Genomic DNA, 24,010 nt, shown 5'->3' on the forward strand with positions numbered 1-24,010 from the left:
AATAAATGCCACATAACACTGCCTCATTCTCCTTACTCTCTCAGACCTCTTGTTGACAGAGATAAATACCACATAACACTGCCTCATCCTCCTTACTCTACGGACCTCTTGCTGATGGGAATAAATACCACATAGCTTACTGCCTCATCCTCCTTACTCTACAGACCTCTTGCTGATGGGAATAAAATGCCATAACACTGCCTCATCCTCCTTGCTCTACAGACTTCTTGCTGACAGGATAAATACCACATAACGCCTCATCTTCCTTACTCTACTGGACCTCTTGCTGACAGAATAAATACCACATGGCTTAGCATGTCCCTCCTTACTCTACAGATCTCTTGACAAGGATAAATGCCACATAACACTGCCTCATCCTCCTTACTCTAGACCTCTTGCTGACTGAGATAATACCACATAACACTGCCTCATCCTCCTTACTCTACAGACTCTTGCTGATGGGAATAAATACCACATAACACTGCCTCATCCTAGCATGCCAGACCTCTTGCTGATAGAATAAATACCACATAATACTGCCTCATACTCCTTACTCTACAGACCTCTTGCTGATGGGAATACTTACCGCATAACACTGCCTCATCCTCCTTACTCTGCAGACCTCTTTGCTGATGGAATAAATGCCATAACTTGCTCCTATCCTCGCTTGCTCTACGGACCTCTTGCTGACGGATAAATACCACATAACACTGCCTCATCCTCGCCTCTGCTGGACCTCTTGCTTTTAGAAATAAATGCCATAACACTTCTCTCATCCTCCTTACTCTTCGGACCTCCTTTTGACAGAATAAATGCCACATAACACTGCCTCATCCTCCTTACTCTACAGACCTCTTGCTGATAGAATAAATGCCACATAACACTGCCTCATCCTCCTTACTCTACAGACCTCTTGCTGACAGAATAAATACCACATAACACTGCCTCATCCTCCTTGCTCTACAGACCTCTTGCTGATGGGAATAAATGCCATAACACTGCCTCATTCACTTGCTCTGAGCCTCTTGCTGATGGAGATAAATTACATAACACTGCCTCATCCTCCTTGCTCTACGGACTTCTTGCTGACTGGAATAAATGCCATGGCTGCTCATCCTGCTTGCTCTCTCGGACCTCTTGCTGATGGAGATAAAATGCCATGCCATGCATCCTCCTTGCTCTTCCGGACCTCTTGCTGTTGGATATGCCACATAACACTGCCTCATCCTCCTACCACTCTGGACCTCTTGCTGGAATAAATAAACATGCATGTGCTTTTATCCTCCATCCTTATCTGGACCTCTTGCTGATGGAATAAATGCCACATAACTGCCTCGTCCTCCTTACTCTACAGGACCTCTTTGCTGATGGAATACATACCAGATAACTTGCTGCCTCATCACCTTACTCTACGGACCTCTTGCTTTGATGAATAAATACCACATAACACTGCCTCATCCTCCTTACTCTACGGACCTCTTGCTTCAACAGGTCAAAACACTACCTCATCCTCCTTACTCTCCCGGACCTCTTTGCTGACGGAATAAATACCACCAACACTGCCTCATCACTCCTTACTCTACAGACCTCTTGCTGACGGAATAAATACCACATAACACTGCTTATCATCCTCATACTCTACAGACCTCTTGCTGATGGAATAAATGCCACATAACCTCTGCCTCATCATCCACTCTCTGGACCTCTTTGCACATGGAATAAATGCCACATAAACACTTGCTCGTCCTCCTTACTCTACGGACCTCTTGCTGATTAGGATGCATACACATAACACTGCCTCATCCTCCTTACTATACGGACCTCTTGCTGATAGAATAAATACCACATAACGGCTGCCTCATCCTCCTTACTTTGCAGACCTCTTGCTGATAGAATAATAAATGCCACATAACACTGCCTCATCCTCCTTTCTCTGCAGACATCTTGCTGACAGAATAAATACACATAACACTGCCTCATCCTTCCTACTCTACAGACCTCTTGCTGATAGAATAAATACCACATAACACTGCTCTCATCCTCCTACTCTACAGACTCTTGCTGACAGAATAAATACCACATAACACTGCCTCATCCTCCTTACTCTACAGACCTCTTGCTGATAGAATAAATACCACATAACACTGCCTCATCCTCCTTACTCTTCAGACCTCTTGCTGATAGAATAAATACCACATAACACTGCCTCATCCTCCTTACTCTACAGACCTCTTGCTGATAGAATAAATACCACATAACACTGCCTCATCCTCCTTACACTTACAGACCTCTTGCTGACAGAATAAATACCACATAACACTGCCTCATCCTCCTTACTCTACAAGATCTCTTGCTGATAGAATAAATACCACATAACACTGCTCTCATCCTCCTTACTCTACAGACCTCTTGCTGACAGAATAAATACCACATAACACTGCCTCATCTCCCACTCTCCAGACCTTGTTGACAGAATAAATACCACATAACACTGCCTCATCTCCTGCCTCTACAGACCTCTTGCTGATGGAATACATATACCACATAACTTTCTGCCTCTCATCTTCCTTACTCTTCTCAGACCTCTCCTACTGACAGAATAAATACCACATAACACTGCTCATCATCCTTACTTGGCAGACCTCTGCTGATAGAATAATCACCACATGCAGCCTCATCCTCCTTATTTCTACAGATCTCTTGCTCATGGGAGATACATACCACATAACACTGCTCTCATCCTCCTTACTCTACAGACCTCTTGCTGACAGAATAAATACCACATAACACTGCCTCATCCTCCTTACTCTACAGACCTCTTGCTGGATAGAATAAATACCACATAACACTGCCTCATCCACCTTACTCTACAGACCTCTTGCTGACAGAATAAATACCACATAACACTGCCTCATCCTCCTTACTCTACAGACCTCTTTGCTGACAGAATAAATACCACATAACACTGCCTCATCCTCCTTACTCCCAGACCTCTTGCTGACAGGAATAAATACCACATAACACTGCCTCATCCTCGCCTCTTACAGACCTCTTGCTGACAGAATAAATACCACATAACACTGCCTCATCCTCCTTACTCTTACAGACCTCTTGCTGATAGAATAAATACCACATAACACTGCCTCATCCTCCTTACTTTACAGACTTCTTGCTGACAGAATAAATACCACATAACACTGCCTCATCCTCCTTACTCTCACAGACCTCTTGCTGATAGAATAAATACCACATAACACTGCCTCATACTCCTTACTCTACAGACCTCTTTGCTGACAGAATAAATACCACATAACACTGCCTCATCCTCCTTACTCTACAGACCTCTTGCTGACTGAATAAATACCACATAACACTGCCTCATCCTCCTTACTCTACAGACCTCTTGCTGACAGAATAAATACCACATAACACTGCCTCATCCTCCTTACTCTACAGACCTCTTGCTGATAGAATAAATACCACATAACACTGCCTCATCCTCCTTACTCTACAGACCTCTTGCTGATAGAATAAATACCACATAACACTGCCTCATCCTCCTTACTCTACAGACCTCTTGCTGACAGAATAAATACCACATAACACTGACCTCCCTCATCTGCCTCATCCTCCTTACTCTACAGACCTCTTGCTGACAGAATAAATACCACATAACACTGCCTCATCCTCCTTACTCTACAGACCTCTTGCTGAGCAGAATAAATACCACATAACACTGCCTCATCCTCCTTACTCTACAGACCTCTTGCTGACAGAATAAATGCCACATAACACTGCCTCATCCTCAGAATTACTCTACAGACCTCTTACTTGCTGATTCTCTTTGCTGACAGAATAAATGCCACATAACACTGCCTCATCCTCCTTACTCTCTACAGACCTCTTGCTGATGGAATAAATACCACATAACACTGCCTCATCCTCCTTACTCTACGGACCTCTTGCTGACAGACCTCTTGCTGGAATAAATACCACATAACACTGCCTCATCTCTCCTTACTCTATGGACCTGCCTTGCTGACCTCTTGGAATAAATACCACATAACACTGCCTCATCCTCCTTACTCTACAGACCTCTTGCTGACAGAATAAATACCACATAACACTGCCTCATCCTCCTTACTCTACAGACCTCTTGCTGATGGAATAAATGCCACATAACACTGCCTCATCCTCCTTACTCTACAGACCTCTTGCTGACAGAATAAATACCACATAACACTGCCTCATCCTCCTTACTCTACAGACCTCTTGCTGATAGAATAAATACCACATAGCACTGCCTCATCCTCCTTACTCTACAGACCTCTTGCTGACAGAATAAATACCACATAACACTGCCTCATCCTCCTTACTCTACAGACCTCTTGCTGATAGAATAAATACCACATAACACTGCCTCATCCACCTTACTCTACAGACCTCTTGCTGATAGAATAAATACCACATAACACTGCCTCATCCTCCTTACTCTACAGACCTCTTGCTGACAGAATAAATACCACATAACACTGCAGGATAAATCCTCCTTACTCTACAGACCTCTTGCTGACAGAATAAATACCACATAACACTGCCTCATCCTCCTTACTCTACAGACCTCTTGCTGACAGAATAAATACCACATAACACTGCCTCATCCTCCTTACTCTACAGACCTCTTGCTGATAGAATAAATACCACATAACACTGCCTCATCCTCCTTACTCTACAGACCTCTTGCTGACAGAATAAATACCACATAACACTGCCTCATCCTCCTTACTCTACAGACCTCTTGCTGATAGAATAAATACCACATAACACTGCCTCATCCTCCTTACTCTACAGACCTCTTGCTGACAGAATAAATACCACATAACACTGCCTCATCCTCCTTACTCTACAGACCTCTTGCTGACAGAATAAATACCACATAACACTGCCTCATCCTCCTTACTCTACAGACCTCTTGCTGACAGAATAAATACCACATAACACTGCCTCATCCTCCTTACTCTACAGACCTCTTGCTGATAGAATAAATACCACATAACACTGCCTCATCCTCCTTACTCTACAGACCTCTTGCTGATAGAATAAATACCACATAACACTGCCTCATCCTCCTTACTCTACAGACCTCTTGCTGACAGAATAAATACCACATAACACTGCCTCATCCTCCTTTACTCTACAGACCTCTTGCTCTGGACCTCTTTGACAGAATAAATACCACATAACACTGCCTCATCCTCCTTACTCTACAGACCTCTTGCTGACAGAATAAATACCACATAACACTGCCTCATCCTCCTTACTCTACAGACCTCTTGCTGACAGAATAAATACCACATAACACTGCCTCATCCTCCTTACTCTACAGACCTCTTGCTGACAGAATAAATACCACATAACACTGCCTCATCCTCCTTACTCTACAGACCTCTTGCTGATAGAATAAATACCACATAACACTGCCTCATCCTCCTTACTCTACAGACCTCTTGCTGATAGAATAAATACCACATAACACTGCCTCATCCTCCTTACTGCTACAGACTCTGATACGGACCATCCACCTTACTCTACAGACCTCTTGCTGATAGAATAAATACCACATAACACTGACAGACCTCTTGAATAAATACCACATAACACTGCCTCATCCTCCTTACTCTACAGACCTCTTGCTGACAGAATAAATACCACATAACACTGCCTCATCCTCCTTACTCTACAGACCTCTTGCTGATAGAATAAATACCACATAACACTGCCTCATCCTCCTTACTCTACAGACCTCTTGCTGATAGAATAAATACCACATAACACTGCCTCATCCTCCTTACTCTACAGACCTCTTGCTGACAGAATAAATACCACATAACACTGCCTCATCCTCCTTACTCTACAGACCTCTTGCTGACAGAATAAATACCACATAACACTGCCTCATCCTCCTTACTCTACAGACCTCTTGCTGACAGAATAAATACCACATAACACTGCCTCATCCTCCTTACTCTACAGACCTCTTGCTGATAGAATAAATACCACATAACACTGCCTCATCCTCCTTACTCTACAGACCTCTTGCTGATAGAATAAATACCACATAACACTGCCTCATCCTCCTTACTCTACAGACCTCTTGCTGATAGAATAAATACCACATAACACTGCCTCATCCTCCTTACTCTACAGACCTCTTGCTGACAGAATAAATACCACATAACACTGCCTCATCCTCCTTACTCTACAGACCTCTTGCTGACAGAATAAATACCACATAACACTGCCTCATCCTCCTTACTCTACAGACCTCTTGCTGACAGAATAAATACCACATAACACTGCCTCATCCTCCTTACTCTACAGACCTCTTGCTGACAGAATAAATACCACATAACACTGCCTCATCCTCCTTACTCTACAGACCTCTTGCTGATAGAATAAATACCACATAACACTGCTCTCATCCTGCCTTACTCTACAGACCTCTTGCTGACAGAATAAATACCACATAACACTGCCTCATCCTCCTTACTCTACAGACCTCTTGCTGATGGAATAAATACCACATAACACTGCCTCATCCTCCTTACTCTACAGACCTCTTGCTGACAGAATAAATACCACATAACACTGCCTCATCCTCCTTACTCTACAGACCTCTTGCTGACAGAATAAATACCACATAACACTGCCTCATCCTCCTTACTCTACAGACCTCTTGCTGACAGAATAAATACCACATAACACTGCCTCATCCTCCTTACTCTCAGACCTCCTGACCTAAATACCACATAACACTGCCTCCTCTTACTCTACAGACCTCTTGCTGACAGAATAAATACCACATAACACTGCCTCATCCTCCTTACTCTACAGACCTCTTGCTGACAGAATAAATACCACATAACACTGCCTCATCCTCCTTACTCTACAGACCTCTTGCTGACAGAATAAATACCACATAACACTGCCTCATCCTCCTTACTCTACAGACCTCTTGCTGACAGAATAAATACCACATAACACTGCCTCATCCTCCTTACTCTACAGACCTCTTGCTGACAGAATAAATACCACATAACACTGCCTCATCCTCCTTACTCTACAGACCTCTTGCTGACAGAATAAATACCACATAACACTGCCTCATCCTCCTTACTCTACAGACCTCTTGCTGACAGAATAAATACCACATAACACTGCCTCATCCTCCTTACTCTACAGACCTCTTGCTGATAGAATAAATACCACATAACACTGCCTCATCCTCCTTACTCTACAGACCTCTTGCTGACAGAATAAATACCACATAACACTGCCTCATCCTCCTTACTCTACAGACCTCTTGCTGACAGAATAAATACCACATAACACTGCCTCATCCTCCTTACTCTACAGACCTCTTGCTGACAGAATAAATACCACATAACACTGCCTCATCCTCCTTACTCTACAGACCTCTTGCTGACAGAATAAATACCACATAACACTGCCTCATCCTCCACCTCTTTGCTCTACACTGATCCTTGCTGACTTTGCTGACTAGAATAAATACCACATACACTGCCTCAGACCTCTTGCTGATAGAATAAATACCACATAACACTGCCTCATCCTCCTTACTCTACAGACCTCTTGCTGATAGAATAAATACCACATAACACTGCCTCATCCTCCTTACTCTACAGACCTCTTGCTGATAGAATAAATACCACATAACACTGCCTCATCCTCCTTACTCTACAGACCTCTTGCTGATAGAATAAATACCACATAACACTGCCTCATCCTCCTTACTCTACAGACCTCTTGCTGACAGAATAAATACCACATAACACTGCCTCATCCTCCTTACTCTACAGACCTCTTGCTGACAGAATAAATACCACATAACACTGCCTCATCCTCCTTACTCTACAGACCTCTTGCTGACAGAATAAATACCACATAACACTGCCTCATCCTCCTTACTCTACAGACCTCTTGCTGATAGAATAAATACCACATAACACTGCCTCATCCTCCTCTACAGACTCTTGCTGACAGAATAAATACCACATAACACTGCCTCATCCTCCTTACTCTACAGACCTCTTGCTGACAGAATAAATACCACATAACACTGCCTCATCCTCCTTACTCTACAGACCTCTTGCTGACAGAATAAATACCACATAACACTGCCTCATCCTCCTTACTCTACAGACCTCTTGCTGACAGAATAAATACCACATAACACTGCCTCATCCTCCTTACTCTACAGACCTCTTGCTGATAGAATAAATACCACATAACACTGCCTCATCCTCCTTACTCTACAGACCTCTTGCTGATAGAATAAATACCACATAACACTGCCTCATCCTCCTTACTCTACAGACCTCTTGCTGATAGAATAAATACCACATAACACTGCCTCATCCTCCTTACTCTACAGACCTCTTGCTGATAGAATAAATACCACATAACACTGCCTCATCCTCCTTACTCTACAGACCTCTTGCTGACAGAATAAATAACACCATCCTCCTTACTCTAACTGACAGAATAAATACCACATAACACTGCCTCATCCTCCTTACTCTACAGACCTCTTGCTGACAGAATAAATACCACATAACACTGCCTCATCCTCCTTACTCTACAGACCTCTTGCTGACAGAATAAATACCACATAACACTGCCTCATCCTCCTTACTCTACAGACCTCTTGCTGACAGAATAAATACCACATAACACTGCCTCATCCTCCTTACTCTACAGACCTCTTGCTGACAGAATAAATACCACATAACACTGCCTCATCCTCCTTACTCTACAGACCTCTTGCTGATAGAATAAATACCACATAACACTGCCTCATCCTCCTTACTCTACAGACCTCTTGCTGATAGAATAAATACCACATAACACTGCCTCATCCTCCTTACTCTACAGACCTCTTGCTGATAGAATAAATACCACATAACACTGCCTCATCCTCCTTACTCTACAGACCTCTTGCTGACAGAATAAATACCACATAACACTGCCTCATCCTCCTTACTCTACAGACCTCTTGCTGACAGAATAAATACCACATAACACTGCCTCATCCTCCTTACTCTACAGACCTCTTGCTGATAGAATAAATACCACATAACACTGCCTCATCCTCCTTACTCTACAGACCTCTTGCTGACAGAATAAATACCACATAACACTGCCTCATCCTCCTTACTCTACAGACCTCTTGCTGATAGAATAAATACCACATAACACTGCCTCATCCTCCTTACTCTACAGACCTCTTGCTGACAGAATAAATACCACATAACACTGCCTCATCCTCCTTACTCTACAGACCTCTTGCTGATAGAATAAATACCACATAACACTGCCTCATCCTCCTTACTCTACAGACCTCTTGCTGACAGAATAAATACCACATAACACTGCCTCATCCTCCTTACTCTACAGACCTCTTGCTGACAGAATAAATACCACATAACACTGCCTCATCCTCCTTACTCTACAGACCTCTTGCTGATAGAATAAATACCACATAACACTGCCTCATCCTCCTTACTCTACAGACCTCTTGCTGACAGAATAAATACCACATAACACTGCCTCATCCTCCTTACTCTACAGACCTCTTGCTGACAGAATAAATACCACATAACACTGCCTCATCCTCCTTACTCTACAGACCTCTTGCTGACAGAATAAATACCACATAACACTGCCTCATCCTCCTTACTCTACAGACCTCTTGCTGACAGAATAAATACCACATAACACTGCCTCATCCTCCTTACTCTACAGACCTCTTGCTGACAGAATAAATACCACATAACACTGCCTCATCCTCCTTACTCTACAGACCTCTTGCTGACAGAATAAATACCACATAACACTGCCTCATCCTCCTTACTCTACAGACCTCTTGCTGACAGAATAAATACCACATAACACTGCCTCATCCTCCTTACTCTACAGACCTCTTGCTGATAGAATAAATACCACATAACACTGCCTCATCCTCCTTACTCTACAGACCTCTTGCTGATAGAATAAATACCACATAACACTGCCTCATCCTCCTTACTCTACAGACCTCTTGCTGACAGAATAAATACCACATAACACTGCCTCATCCTCCTTACTCTACAGACCTCTTGCTGACAGAATAAATACCACATAACACTGCCTCATCCTCCTTACTCTACAGACCTCTTGCTGACAGAATAAATACCACATAACACTGCCTCATCCTCCTTACTCTACAGACCTCTTGCTGACAGAATAAATACCACATAACACTGCCTCATCCTCCTTACTCTACAGACCTCTTTGAATAAATGACAGAATAAATACCACATAACACTGCCTCATCCTCCTTACTCTACAGACCTCTTGCTGATAGAATAAATACCACATAACACTGCCTCATCCTCCTTACTCTACAGACCTCTTGCTGACAGAATAAATACCACATAACACTGCCTCATCCTCCTTACTCTACAGACCTCTTGCTGATAGAATAAATACCACATAACACTGCCTCATCCTCCTTACTCTACAGACCTCTTGCTGACAGAATAAATACCACATAACACTGCCTCATCCTCCTTACTCTACAGACCTCTTGCTGATAGAATAAATACCACATAACACTGCCTCATCCTCCTTACTCTACAGACCTCTTGCTGACAGAATAAATACCACATAACACTGCCTCATCCTCCTTACTCTACAGACCTCTTGCTGATAGAATAAATACCACATAACACTGCCTCATCCTCCTTACTCTACAGACCTCTTGCTGACAGAATAAATACCACATAACACTGCCTCATCCTCCTTACTCTACAGACCTCTTGCTGACAGAATAAATACCACATAACACTGCCTCATCCTCCTTACTCTACAGACCTCTTGCTGACAGAATAAATACCACATAACACTGCCTCATCCTCCTTACTCTACAGACCTCTTGCTGATAGAATAAATACCACATAACACTGCCTCATCCTCCTTACTCTACAGACCTCTTGCTGACAGAATAAATACCACATAACACTGCCTCATCCTCCTTACTCTACAGACCTCTTGCTGATAGAATAAATACCACATAACACTGCCTCATCCTCCTTACTCTACAGACCTCTTGCTGACAGAATAAATACCACATAACACTGCCTCATCCTCCTTACTCTACAGACCTCTTGCTGATAGAATAAATACCACATAACACTGCCTCATCCTCCTTACTCTACAGACCTCTTGCTGACAGAATAAATACCACATAACACTGCCTCATCCTCCTTCCTACAGACCTCTCTGACAGAATAAATACCACATAACACTGCCTCATCCTCCTTACTCTGCTTGCTGACAGAATAAATACCACATAACACTGCCTCATCCTCCTTACTCTACAGACCTCTTGCTGATAGAATAAATACCACATAACACTGCCTCATCCTCCTTACTCTACAGACCTCTTGCTGACAGAATAAATACCACATAACACTGCCTCATCCTCCTTACTCTACAGACCTCTTGCTGACAGAATAAATACCACATAACACTGCCTCATCCTCCTTACTCTACAGACCTCTTGCTGACAGAATAAATACCACATAACACTGCCTCATCCTCCTTACTCTACAGACCTCTTGCTGACAGAATAAATACCACATAACACTGCCTCATCCTCCTTACTCTACAGACCTCTTGCTGACAGAATAAATACCACATAACACTGCCTCATCCTCCTTACTCTACAGACCTCTTGCTGACAGAATAAATACCACATAACACTGCCTCATCCTCCTTACTCTACAGACCTCTTGCTGATAGAATAAATACCACATAACACTGCCTCATCCTCCTTACTCTACAGACCTCTTGCTGACAGAATAAATACCACATAACACTGCCTCATCCTCCTTACTCTACAGACCTCTTGCTGACAGAATAAATACCACATAACACTGCCTCATCCTCCTTACTCTACAGACCTCTTGCTGACAGAATAAATACCACATAACACTGCCTCATCCTCCTTACTCTACAGACCTCTTGCTGACAGAATAAATAACACCACATAACACTGCCTCATCCTCCTTACTCTACAGACCTCTTGCTGACAGAATAAATACCACATAACACTGCCTCATCCTCCTTACTCTACAGACCTCTTGCTGATAGAATAAATACCACATAACACTGCCTCATCCTCCTTACTCTACAGACCTCTTGCTGACAGAATAAATACCACATAACACTGCCTCATCCTCCTTACTCTACAGACCTCTTGCTGACAGAATAAATACCACATAACACTGCCTCATCCTCCTTACTCTACAGACCTCTTGCTGACAGAATAAATACCACATAACACTGCCTCATCCTCCTTACTCTACAGACCTCTTGCTGACAGAATAAATACCACATAACACTGCCTCATCCTCCTTACTCTACAGACCTCTTGCTGACAGAATAAATACCACATAACACTGCCTCATCCTCCTTACTCTACAGACCTCTTGCTGACAGAATAAATACCACATAACACTGCCTCATCCTCCTTACTCTACAGACCTCTTGCTGACAGAATAAATACCACATAACACTGCCTCATCCTCCTTACTCTACAGACCTCTTGCTGATAGAATAAATACCACATAACACTGCCTCATCCTCCTTACTCTACAGACCTCTTGCTGACAGAATAAATACCACATAACACTGCCTCATCCTCCTTACTCTACAGACCTCTTGCTGACAGAATAAATACCACATAACACTGCCTCATCCTCCTTACTCTACAGACCTCTTGCTGACAGAATAAATACCACATAACACTGCCTCATCCTCCTTACTCTACAGACCTCTTGCTGATAGAATAAATACCACATAACACTGCCTCATCCTCCTTACTCTACAGACCTCTTGCTGATAGAATAAATACCACATAACACTGCCTCATCCTCCTTACTCTACAGACCTCTTGCTGACAGAATAAATACCACATAACACTGCCTCATCCTCCTTACTCTACAGACCTCTTGCTGACAGAATAAATACCACATAACACTGCCTCATCCTCCTTACTCTACAGACCTCTTGCTGACAGAATAAATACCACATAACACTGCCTCATCCTCCTTACTCTACAGACCTCTTGCTGACAGAATAAATACCACATAACACTGCCTCATCCTCCTTACTCTACAGACCTCTTGCTGACAGAATAAATACCACATAACACTGCCTCATCCTCCTTACTCTACAGACCTCTTGCTGACAGAATAAATACCACATAACACTGCCTCATCCTCCTTACTCTACAGACCTCTTGCTGACAGAATAAATACCACATAACACTGCCTCATCCTCCTTACTCTACAGACCTCTTGCTGACAGAATAAATACCACATAACACTGCCTCATCCTCCTTACTCTACAGACCTCTTGCTGACAGAATAAATACCACATAACACTGCCTCATCCTCCTTACTCTACAGACCTCTTGCTGACAGAATAAATACCACATAACACTGCCTCATCCTCCTTACTCTACAGACCTCTTGCTGATAGAATAAATACCACATAACACTGCCTCATCCTCCTTACTCTACAGACCTCTTGCTGACAGAATAAATACCACATAACACTGCCTCATCCTCCTTACTCTACAGACCTCTTGCTGATAGAATAAATACCACATAACACTGCCTCATCCTCCTTACTCTACAGACCTCTTGCTGACAGAATAAATACCACATAACACTGCCTCATCCTCCTTACTCTAACAGACCTCTTGCTGATAGAATAAATACCACATAACACTGCCTCATCCTCCTTACTCTACAGACCTCTTGCTGACAGAATAAATACCACATAACACTGCCTCATCCTCCTTACTCTACAGACCTCTTGCTGACAGAATAAATACCACATAACACTGCCTCATCCTCCTTACTCTACAGACCTCTTGCTGACAGAATAAATACCACATAACACTGCCTCATCCTCCTTACTCTACAGACCTCTTGCTGACAGAATAAATACCACATAACACTGCCTCATCCTCCTTACTCTACAGACCTCTTGCTGATAGAATAAATACCACATAACACTGCCTCATCCTCCTTACTCTACAGACCTCTTGCTGACAGAATAAATACCACATAACACTGCCTCATCCTCCTTACTCTACAGACCTCTTGCTGATAGAATAAATACCACATAACACTGCCTCATCCTCCTTACTCTACAGACCTCTTGCTGACAGAATAAATACCACATAACACTGCCTCATCCTCCTTCCTCTCTTTGATAGAATCATAACACTGCCTCACCTCCTTGCTGACAGAATAAACTGCCTACCACATGACAGAATAAATACCACACACTGCCTCATCCTCCTTACTCTACAGACCTCTTGCTGACAGAATAAATACCACATAACACTGCCTCATCCTCCTTACTCTACAGACCTCTTGCTGATAGAATAAATACCACATAACACTGCCTCATCCTCCTTACTCTACAGACCTCTTGCTGACAGAATAAATACCACATAACACTGCCTCATCCTCCTTACTCTACAGACCTCTTGCTGATAGAATAAATACCACATAACACTGCCTCATCCTCCTTACTCTACAGACCTCTTGCTGACAGAATAAATACCACATAACACTGCCTCATCCTCCTTACTCTACAGACCTCTTGCTGATAGAATAAATACCACATAACACTGCCTCATCCTCCTTACTCTACAGACCTCTTGCTGACAGAATAAATACCACATAACACTGCCTCATCCTCCTTACTCTACAGACCTCTTGCTGATAGAATAAATACCACATAACACTGCCTCATCCTCCTTACTCTACAGACCTCTTGCTGATAGAATAAATACCACATAACACTGCCTCATCCTCCTTACTCTACAGACCTCTTGCTGACAGAATAAATACCACATAACACTGCCTCATCCTCCTTACTCTACAGACCTCTTGCTGACAGAATAAATACCACATAACACTGCCTCATCCTCCTTACTCTACAGACCTCTTGCTGACAGAATAAATACCACATAACACTGCCTCATCCTCCTTACTCTACAGACCTCTTGCTGACAGAATAAATACCACATAACACTGCCTCATCCTCCTTACTCTACAGACCTCTTGCTGATAGAATAAATACCACATAACACTGCCTCATCCTCCTTACTCTACAGACCTCTTGCTGACAGAATAAATACCACATAACACTGCCTCATCCTCCTTACTCTACAGACCTCTTGCTGATAGAATAAATACCACATAACACTGCCTCATCCTCCTTACTCTACAGACCTCTTGCTGACAGAATAAATACCACATAACACTGCCTCATCCTCCTTACTCTACAGACCTCTTGCTGACAGAATAAATACCACATAACACTGCCTCATCCTCCTTACTCTACAGACCTCTTGCTGACCTCTTGCAGAATAAATACCACATAACACTGCCTCATCCTCCTTACTCTACAGACCTCTTGCTGATAGAATAAATACCACATAACACTGCCTCATCCTCCTTACTCTACAGACCTCTTGCTGACAGAATAAATACCACATAACACTGCCTCATCCTCCTTACTCTACAGACCTCTTGCTGATAGAATAAATACCACATAACACTGCCTCATCCTCCTTACTCTACAGACCTCTTGCTGATAGAATAAATACCACATAACACTGCCTCATCCTCCTTACTCTACAGACCTCTTGCTGACAGAATAAATACCACATAACACTGCCTCATCCTCCTTACTCTACAGACCTCTTGCTGACAGAATAAATACCACATAACACTGCCTCATCCTCCTTACTCTACAGACCTCTTGCTGACAGAATAAATACCACATAACACTGCCTCATCCTCCTTACTCTACAGACCTCTTGCTGACAGAATAAATACCACATAACACTGCCTCATCCTCCTTACTCTACAGACCTCTTGCTGACAGAATAAATACCACATAACACTGCCTCATCCTCCTTACTCTACAGACCTCTTGCTGACAGAATAAATACCACATAACACTGCCTCATCCTCCTTACTCTACAGACCTCTTGCTGACAGAATAAATACCACATAACACTGCCTCATCCTCCTTACTCTACAGACCTCTTGCTGACAGAATAAATACCACATAACACTGCCTCATCCTCCTTACTCTACAGACCTCTTGCTGACAGAATAAATACCACATAACACTGCCTCATCCTCCTTACTCTACAGACCTCTTGCTGACAGAATAAATACCACATAACACTGCCTCATCCTCCTTACTCTACAGACCTCTTGCTGATAGAATAAATACCACATAACACTGCCTCATCCTCCTTACTCTACAGACCTCTTGCTGACAGAATAAATACCACATAACACTGCCTCATCCTCCTTACTCTACAGACCTCTTGCTGACAGAATAAATACCACATAACACTGCCTCATCCTCCTTACTCTACAGACCTCTTGCTGATAGAATAAATACCACATAACACTGCCTCATCCTCCTTACTCTACAGACCTCTTGCTGATAGAATAAATACCACATAACACTGCCTCATCCTCCTTACTCTACAGACCTCTTGCTGACAGAATAAATACCACATAACACTGCCTCATCCTCCTTACTCTACAGACCTCTTGCTGACAGAATAAATACCACATAACACTGCCTCATCCTCCTTACTCTACAGACCTCTTGCTGACAGAATAAATACCACATAACACTGCCTCATCCTCCTTACTCTACAGACCTCTTGCTGACAGAATAAATACCACATAACACTGCCTCATCCTCCTTACTCTACAGACCTCTTGCTGACAGAATAAATACCACATAACACTGCCTCATCCTCCTTACTCTACAGACCTCTTGCTGATAACAGAATAAATACCACATAACACTGCCTCATCCTCCTTACTCTACAGACCTCTTGCTGACAGAATAAATACCACATAACACTGCCTCATCCTCCTTACTCTACAGACCTCTTGCTGATAGAATAAATACCACATAACACTGCCTCATCCTCCTTACTCTACAGACCTCTTGCTGACAGAATAAATACCACATAACACTGCCTCATCCTCCTTACTCTACAGACCTCTTGCTGATAGAATAAATACCACATAACACTGCCTCATCCTCCTTACTCTACAGACCTCTTGCTGACAGAATAAATACCACATAACACTGCCTCATCCTCCTTACTCTACAGACCTCTTGCTGATAGAATAAATACCACATAACACTGCCTCATCCTCCTTACTCTACAGACCTCTTGCTGACAGAATAAATACCACATAACACTGCCTCATCCTCCTTACTCTACAGACCTCTTGCTGATAGAATAAATACCACATAACACTGCCTCATCCTCCTTACTCTACAGACCTCTTGCTGACAGAATAAATACCACATAACACTGCCTCATCCTCCTTACTCTACAGACCTCTTGCTGACAGAATAAATACCACATAACACTGCCTCATCCTCCTTACTCTACAGACCTCTTGCTGACAGAATAAATACCACATAACACTGCCTCATCCTCCTTACTCTACAGACCTCTTGCTGACAGAATAAATACCACATAACACTGCCTCATCCTCCTTACTCTACAGACCTCTTGCTGACAGAATAAATACCACATAACACTGCCTCATCCTCCTTACTCTACAGACCTCTTGCTGATAGAATAAATACCACATAACACTGCCTCATCCTCCTTACTCTACAGACCTCTTGCTGATAGAATAAATACCACATAACACTGCCTCATCCTCCTTACTCTACAGACCTCTTGCTGATAGAATAAATACCACATAACACTGCCTCATCCTCCTTACTCTACAGACCTCTTGCTGACAGAATAAATACCACATAACACTGCCTCATCCTCCTTACTCTACAGACCTCTTGCTGACAGAATAAATACCACATAACACTGCCTCATCCTCCTTACTCTACAGACCTCTTGCTGACAGAATAAATACCACATAACACTGCCTCATCCTCCTTACTCTACAGACCTCTTGCTGACAGAATAAATACCACATAACACTGCCTCATCCTCCTTACTCTACAGACCTCTTGCTGATAGAATAAATACCACATAACACTGCCTCATCCTCCTTACTCTACAGACCTCTTGCTGACAGAATAAATACCACATAACACTGCCTCATCCTCCTTACTCTACAGACCTCTTGCTGACAGAATAAATACCACATAACACTGCCTCATCCTCCTTACTCTACAGACCTCTTGCTGACAGAATAAATACCACATAACACTGCCTCATCCTCCTTACTCTACAGACCTCTTGCTGACAGAATAAATACCACATAACACTGCCTCATCCTCCTTACTCTACAGACCTCTTGCTCATAACACTGCCTCATCCTCCTTACTCTACAGACCTCTTGCTGACAGAATAAATACCACATAACACTGCCTCATCCTCCTTACTCTACAGACCTCTTGCTGATAGAATAAATACCACATAACACTGCCTCATCCTCCTTACTCTACAGACCTCTTGCTGATAGAATAAATACCACATAACACTGCCTCATCCTCCTTACTCTACAGACCTCTTGCTGACAGAATAAATACCACATAACACTGCCTCATCCTCCTTACTCTACAGACCTCTTGCTGATAGAATAAATACCACATAACACTGCCTCATCCTCCTTACTCTACAGACCTCTTGCTGACAGAATAAATACCACATAACACTGCCTCATCCTCCTTACTCTACAGACCTCTTGCTGACAGAATAAATACCACATAACACTGCCTCATCCTCCTTACTCTACAGACCTCTTGCTGACAGAATAAATACCACATAACACTGCCTCATCCTCCTTACTCTACAGACCTCTTGCTGACAGAATAAATACCACATAACACTGCCTCATCCTCCTTACTCTACAGACCTCTTGCTGATAGAATAAATACCACATAACACTGCCTCATCCTCCTTACTCTACAGACCTCTTGCTGACAGAATAAATACCACATAACACTGCCTCATCCTCCTTACTCTACAGACCTCTTGCTGACAGAATAAATACCACATAACACTGCCTCATCCTCCTTACTCTACAGACCTCTTGCTGACAGAATAAATACCACATAACACTGCCTCATCCTCCTTACTCTACAGACCTCTTGCTGACAGAATAAATACCACATAACACTGCCTCATCCTCCTTACTCTACAGACCTCTTGCTGATAGAATAAATACCACATAACACTGCCTCATCCTCCTTACTCTACAGACCTCTTGCTGATAGAATAAATACCACATAACACTGCCTCATCCTCCTTACTCTACAGACCTCTTGCTGACAGAATAAATACCACATAACACTGCCTCATCCTCCTTACTCTACAGACCTCTTGCTGACAGAATAAATACCACATAACACTGCCTCATCCTCCTTACTCTACAGACCTCTTGCTGACAGAATAAATACCACATAACACTGCCTCATCCTCCTTACTCTACAGACCTCTTGCTGATAGAATAAATACCACATAACACTGCCTCATCCTCCTTACTCTACAGACCTCTTGCTGACAGAATAAATACCACATAACACTGCCTCATCCTCCTTACTCTACAGACCTCTTGCTGATAGAATAAATACCACATAACACTGCCTCATCCTCCTTACTCTACAGACCTCTTGCTGACAGAATAAATACCACATAACACTGCCTCATCCTCCTTACTCTACAGACCTCTTGCTGACAGAATAAATACCACATAACACTGCCTCATCCTCCTTACTCTACAGACCTCTTGCTGACAGAATAAATACCACATAACACTGCCTCATCCTCCTTACTCTACAGACCTCTTGCTGATAGAATAAATACCACATAACACTGCCTCATCCTCCTTACTCTACAGACCTCTTGCTGACAGAATAAATACCACATAACACTGCCTCATCCTCCTTACTCTACAGACCTCTTGCTGATAGAATAAATACCACATAACACTGCCTCATCCTCCTTACTCTACAGACCTCTTGCTGACAGAATAAATACCACATAACACTGCCTCATCCTCCTTACTCTACAGACCTCTTGCTGATAGAATAAATACCACATAACACTGCCTCATCCTCCTTACTCTACAGACCTCTTGCTGACAGAATAAATACCACATAACACTGCCTCATCCTCCTTACTCTACAGACCTCTTGCTGATAGAATAAATACCACATAACACTGCCTCATCCTCCTTACTCTACAGACCTCTTGCTGACAGAATAAATACCACATAACACTGCCTCATCCTCCTTACTCTACAGACCTCTTGCTGATAGAATAAATACCACATAACACTGCCTCATCCTCCTTACTCTACAGACCTCTTGCTGATAGAATAAATACCACATAACACTGCCTCATCCTCCTTACTCTACAGACCTCTTGCTGATAGAATAAATACCACATAACACTGCCTCATCCTCCTTACTCTACAGACCTCTTGCTGAATAAATACCACATAACACTAGAATAAATACCACATAACACTGCCTCATCCTCCTTACTCTACAGACCTCTTGCTGACAGAATAAATACCACATAACACTGCCTCATCCTCCTTACTCTACAGACCTCTTGCTGATAGAATAAATACCACATAACACTGCCTCATCCTCCTTACTCTACAGACCTCTTGCTGACAGAATAAATACCACATAACACTGCCTCATCCTCCTTACTCTACAGACCTCTTGCTGATAGAATAAATACCACATAACACTGCCTCATCCTCCTTACTCTACAGACCTCTTGCTGACAGAATAAATACCACATAACACTGCCTCATCCTCCTTACTCTACAGACCTCTTGCTGACAGAATAAATACCACATAACACTGCCTCATCCTCCTTACTCTACAGACCTCTTGCTGACAGAATAAATACCACATAACACTGCCTCATCCTCCTTACTCTACAGACCTCTTGCTGACAGAATAAATACCACATAACACTGCCTCATCCTCCTTACTCTACAGACCTCTTGCTGACAGAATAAATACCACATAACACTGCCTCATCCTCCTTACTCTACAGACCTCTTGCTGACAGAATAAATACCACATAACACTGCCTCATCCTCCTTACTCTACAGACCTCTTGCTGATAGAATAAATACCACATAACACTGCCTCATCCTCCTTACTCTACAGACCTCTTGCTGACAGAATAAATACCACATAACACTGCCTCATCCTCCTTACTCTACAGACCTCTTGCTGACAGAATAAATACCACATAACACTGCCTCATCCTCCTTACTCTACAGACCTCTTGCTGACAGAATAAATACCACATAACACTGCCTCATCCTCCTTACTCTACAGACCTCTTGCTGACAGAATAAATACCACATAACACTGCCTCATCCTCCTTACTCTACAGACCTCTTGCTGACAGAATAAATACCACATACTCTACAGACTTGCCTACCACATCCTCTCTTACTCTACAGACCTCTTGCTGACAGAATAAATACCACATAACACTGCCTCATCCTCCTTACTCTACAGACCTCTTGCTGACAGAATAAATACCACATAACACTGCCTCATCCTCCTTACTCTACAGACCTCTTGCTGATAGAATAAATACCACATAACACTGCCTCATCCTCCTTACTCTACAGACCTCTTGCTGACAGAATAAATACCACATAACACTGCCTCATCCTCCTTACTCTACAGACCTCTTGCTGACAGAATAAATACCACATAACACTGCCTCATCCTCCTTACTCTACAGACCTCTTGCTGACAGAATAAATACCACATAACTGCCTCATCCTCCTTACTCTACAGACCTCTTGCTGACAGAATAAATACCACATAACACTGCCTCATCCTCCTTACTCTACAGACCTCTTGCTGACAGAATAAATACCACATAACACTGCCTCATCCTCCTTACTCTACAGACCTCTTGCTGATAGAATAAATACCACATAACACTGCCTCATCCTCCTTACTCTACAGACCTCTTGCTGACAGAATAAATACCACATAACACTGCCTCATCCTCCTTACTCTACAGACCTCTTGCTGACAGAATAAATACCACATAACACTGCCTCATCCTCCTTACTCTACAGACCTCTTGCTGACAGAATAAATACCACATAACACTGCCTCATCCTCCTTACTCTACAGACCTCTTGCTGACAGAATAAATACCACATAACACTGCCTCATCCTCCTTACTCTACAGACCTCTTGCTGATAGAATAAATACCACATAACACTGCCTCATCCTCCTTACTCTACAGACCTCTTGCTGACAGAATAAATACCACATAACACTGCCTCATCCTCCTTACTCTACAGACCTCTTGCTGATAGAATAAATACCACATAACACTGCCTCATCCTCCTTACTCTACAGACCTCTTGCTGACAGAATAAATACCACATAACACTGCCTCATCCTCCTTACTCTACAGACCTCTTGCTGATACAGAGAATAAATACCACATAACACTGCCTCATCCTCCTTACTCTACAGACCTTCTTGCTGACAGAATAAATACCACATAACACTGCCTCATCCTCCTTACTCTACAGACCTCTTGCTGACAGAATAAATACCACATAACACTGCCTCATCCTCCTTACTCTACAGACCTCTTGCTGATAGAATAAATACCACATAACACTGCCTCATCCTCCTTACTCTACAGACCTCTTGCTGACAGAATAAATACCACATAACACTGCCTCATCCTCCTTACTCTACAGACCTCTTGCTGACAGAATAAATACCACATAACACTGCCTCATCCTCCTTACTCTACAGACCTCTTGCTGACAGAATAAATACCACATAACACTGCCTCATCCTCCTTACTCTACAGACCTCTTGCTGACAGAATAAATACCACATAACACTGCCTCATCCTCCTTACTCTACAGACCTCTTGCTGACAGAATAAATACCACATAACACTGCCTCATCCTCCTTACTCTACAGACCTCTTGCTGACAGAATAAATACCACATAACACTGCCTCATCCTCCTTACTCTACAGACCTCTTGCTGACAGAATAAATACCACATAACACTGCCTCATCCTCCTTACTCTACAGACCTCTTGCTGACAGAATAAATACCACATAACACTGCCTCATCCTCCTTACTCTACAGACCTCTTGCTGATAGAATAAATACCACATAACACTGCCTCATCCTCCTTACTCTACAGACCTCTTGCTGACAGAATAAATACCACATAACACTGCCTCATCCTCCTTACTCTACAGACCTCTTGCTGACAGAATAAATACCACATAACACTGCCTCATCCTCCTTACTCTACAGACCTCTTGCTGATAGAATAAATACCACATAACACTGCCTCATCCTCCTTACTCTACACTGACCTCTTGCTGACAGAATAAATACCACATAACACTGCCTCATCCTCCTTACTCTACAGACCTCTTGCTGACAGAATAAATACCACATAACACTGCCTCATCCTCCTTACTCTACAGACCTCTTGCTGACAGAATAAATACCACATAACACTGCCTCATCCTCCTTACTCTACAGACCTCTTGCTGATAGAATAAATACCACATAACACTGCCTCATCCTCCTTACTCTACAGACCTCTTGCTGATAGAATAAATACCACATAACACTGCCTCATCCTCCTTACTCTACAGACCTCTTGCTGACAGAATAAATACCACATAACACTGCCTCATCCTCCTTACTCTACAGACCTCTTGCTGACAGAATAAATACCACATAACACTGCCTCATCCTCCTTACTCTACAGACCTCTTGCTGACAGAATAAATACCACATAACACTGCCTCATCCTCCTTACTCTACAGACCTCTTGCTGACAGAATA

General features: G+C 42.8%; 1 protein-coding gene across 1 annotated transcript in view; it reads left to right on the forward strand.

Annotated features, from left to right (window-relative positions):
* Positions 1 to 977: 977 nt before the first annotated feature.
* Positions 978 to 24,010, forward strand: part of LOC143243697 (uncharacterized) — a 43,963-nt gene continuing 20,930 nt past the window's right edge. The window contains exon 1 of the mRNA XM_076487350.1: positions 978 to 1,166. Coding sequence (XP_076343465.1) covers positions 978 to 1,166 — 189 coding nt within the window. The remainder of the gene's footprint in view (positions 1,167 to 24,010) is intronic.

This window comes from Tachypleus tridentatus, unplaced genomic scaffold (genome assembly GCF_004210375.1).
Source record: "Tachypleus tridentatus isolate NWPU-2018 unplaced genomic scaffold, ASM421037v1 tig00012518_pilon, whole genome shotgun sequence".
Classification (NCBI taxonomy): domain Eukaryota; kingdom Metazoa; phylum Arthropoda; class Merostomata; order Xiphosura; family Limulidae; genus Tachypleus; species Tachypleus tridentatus.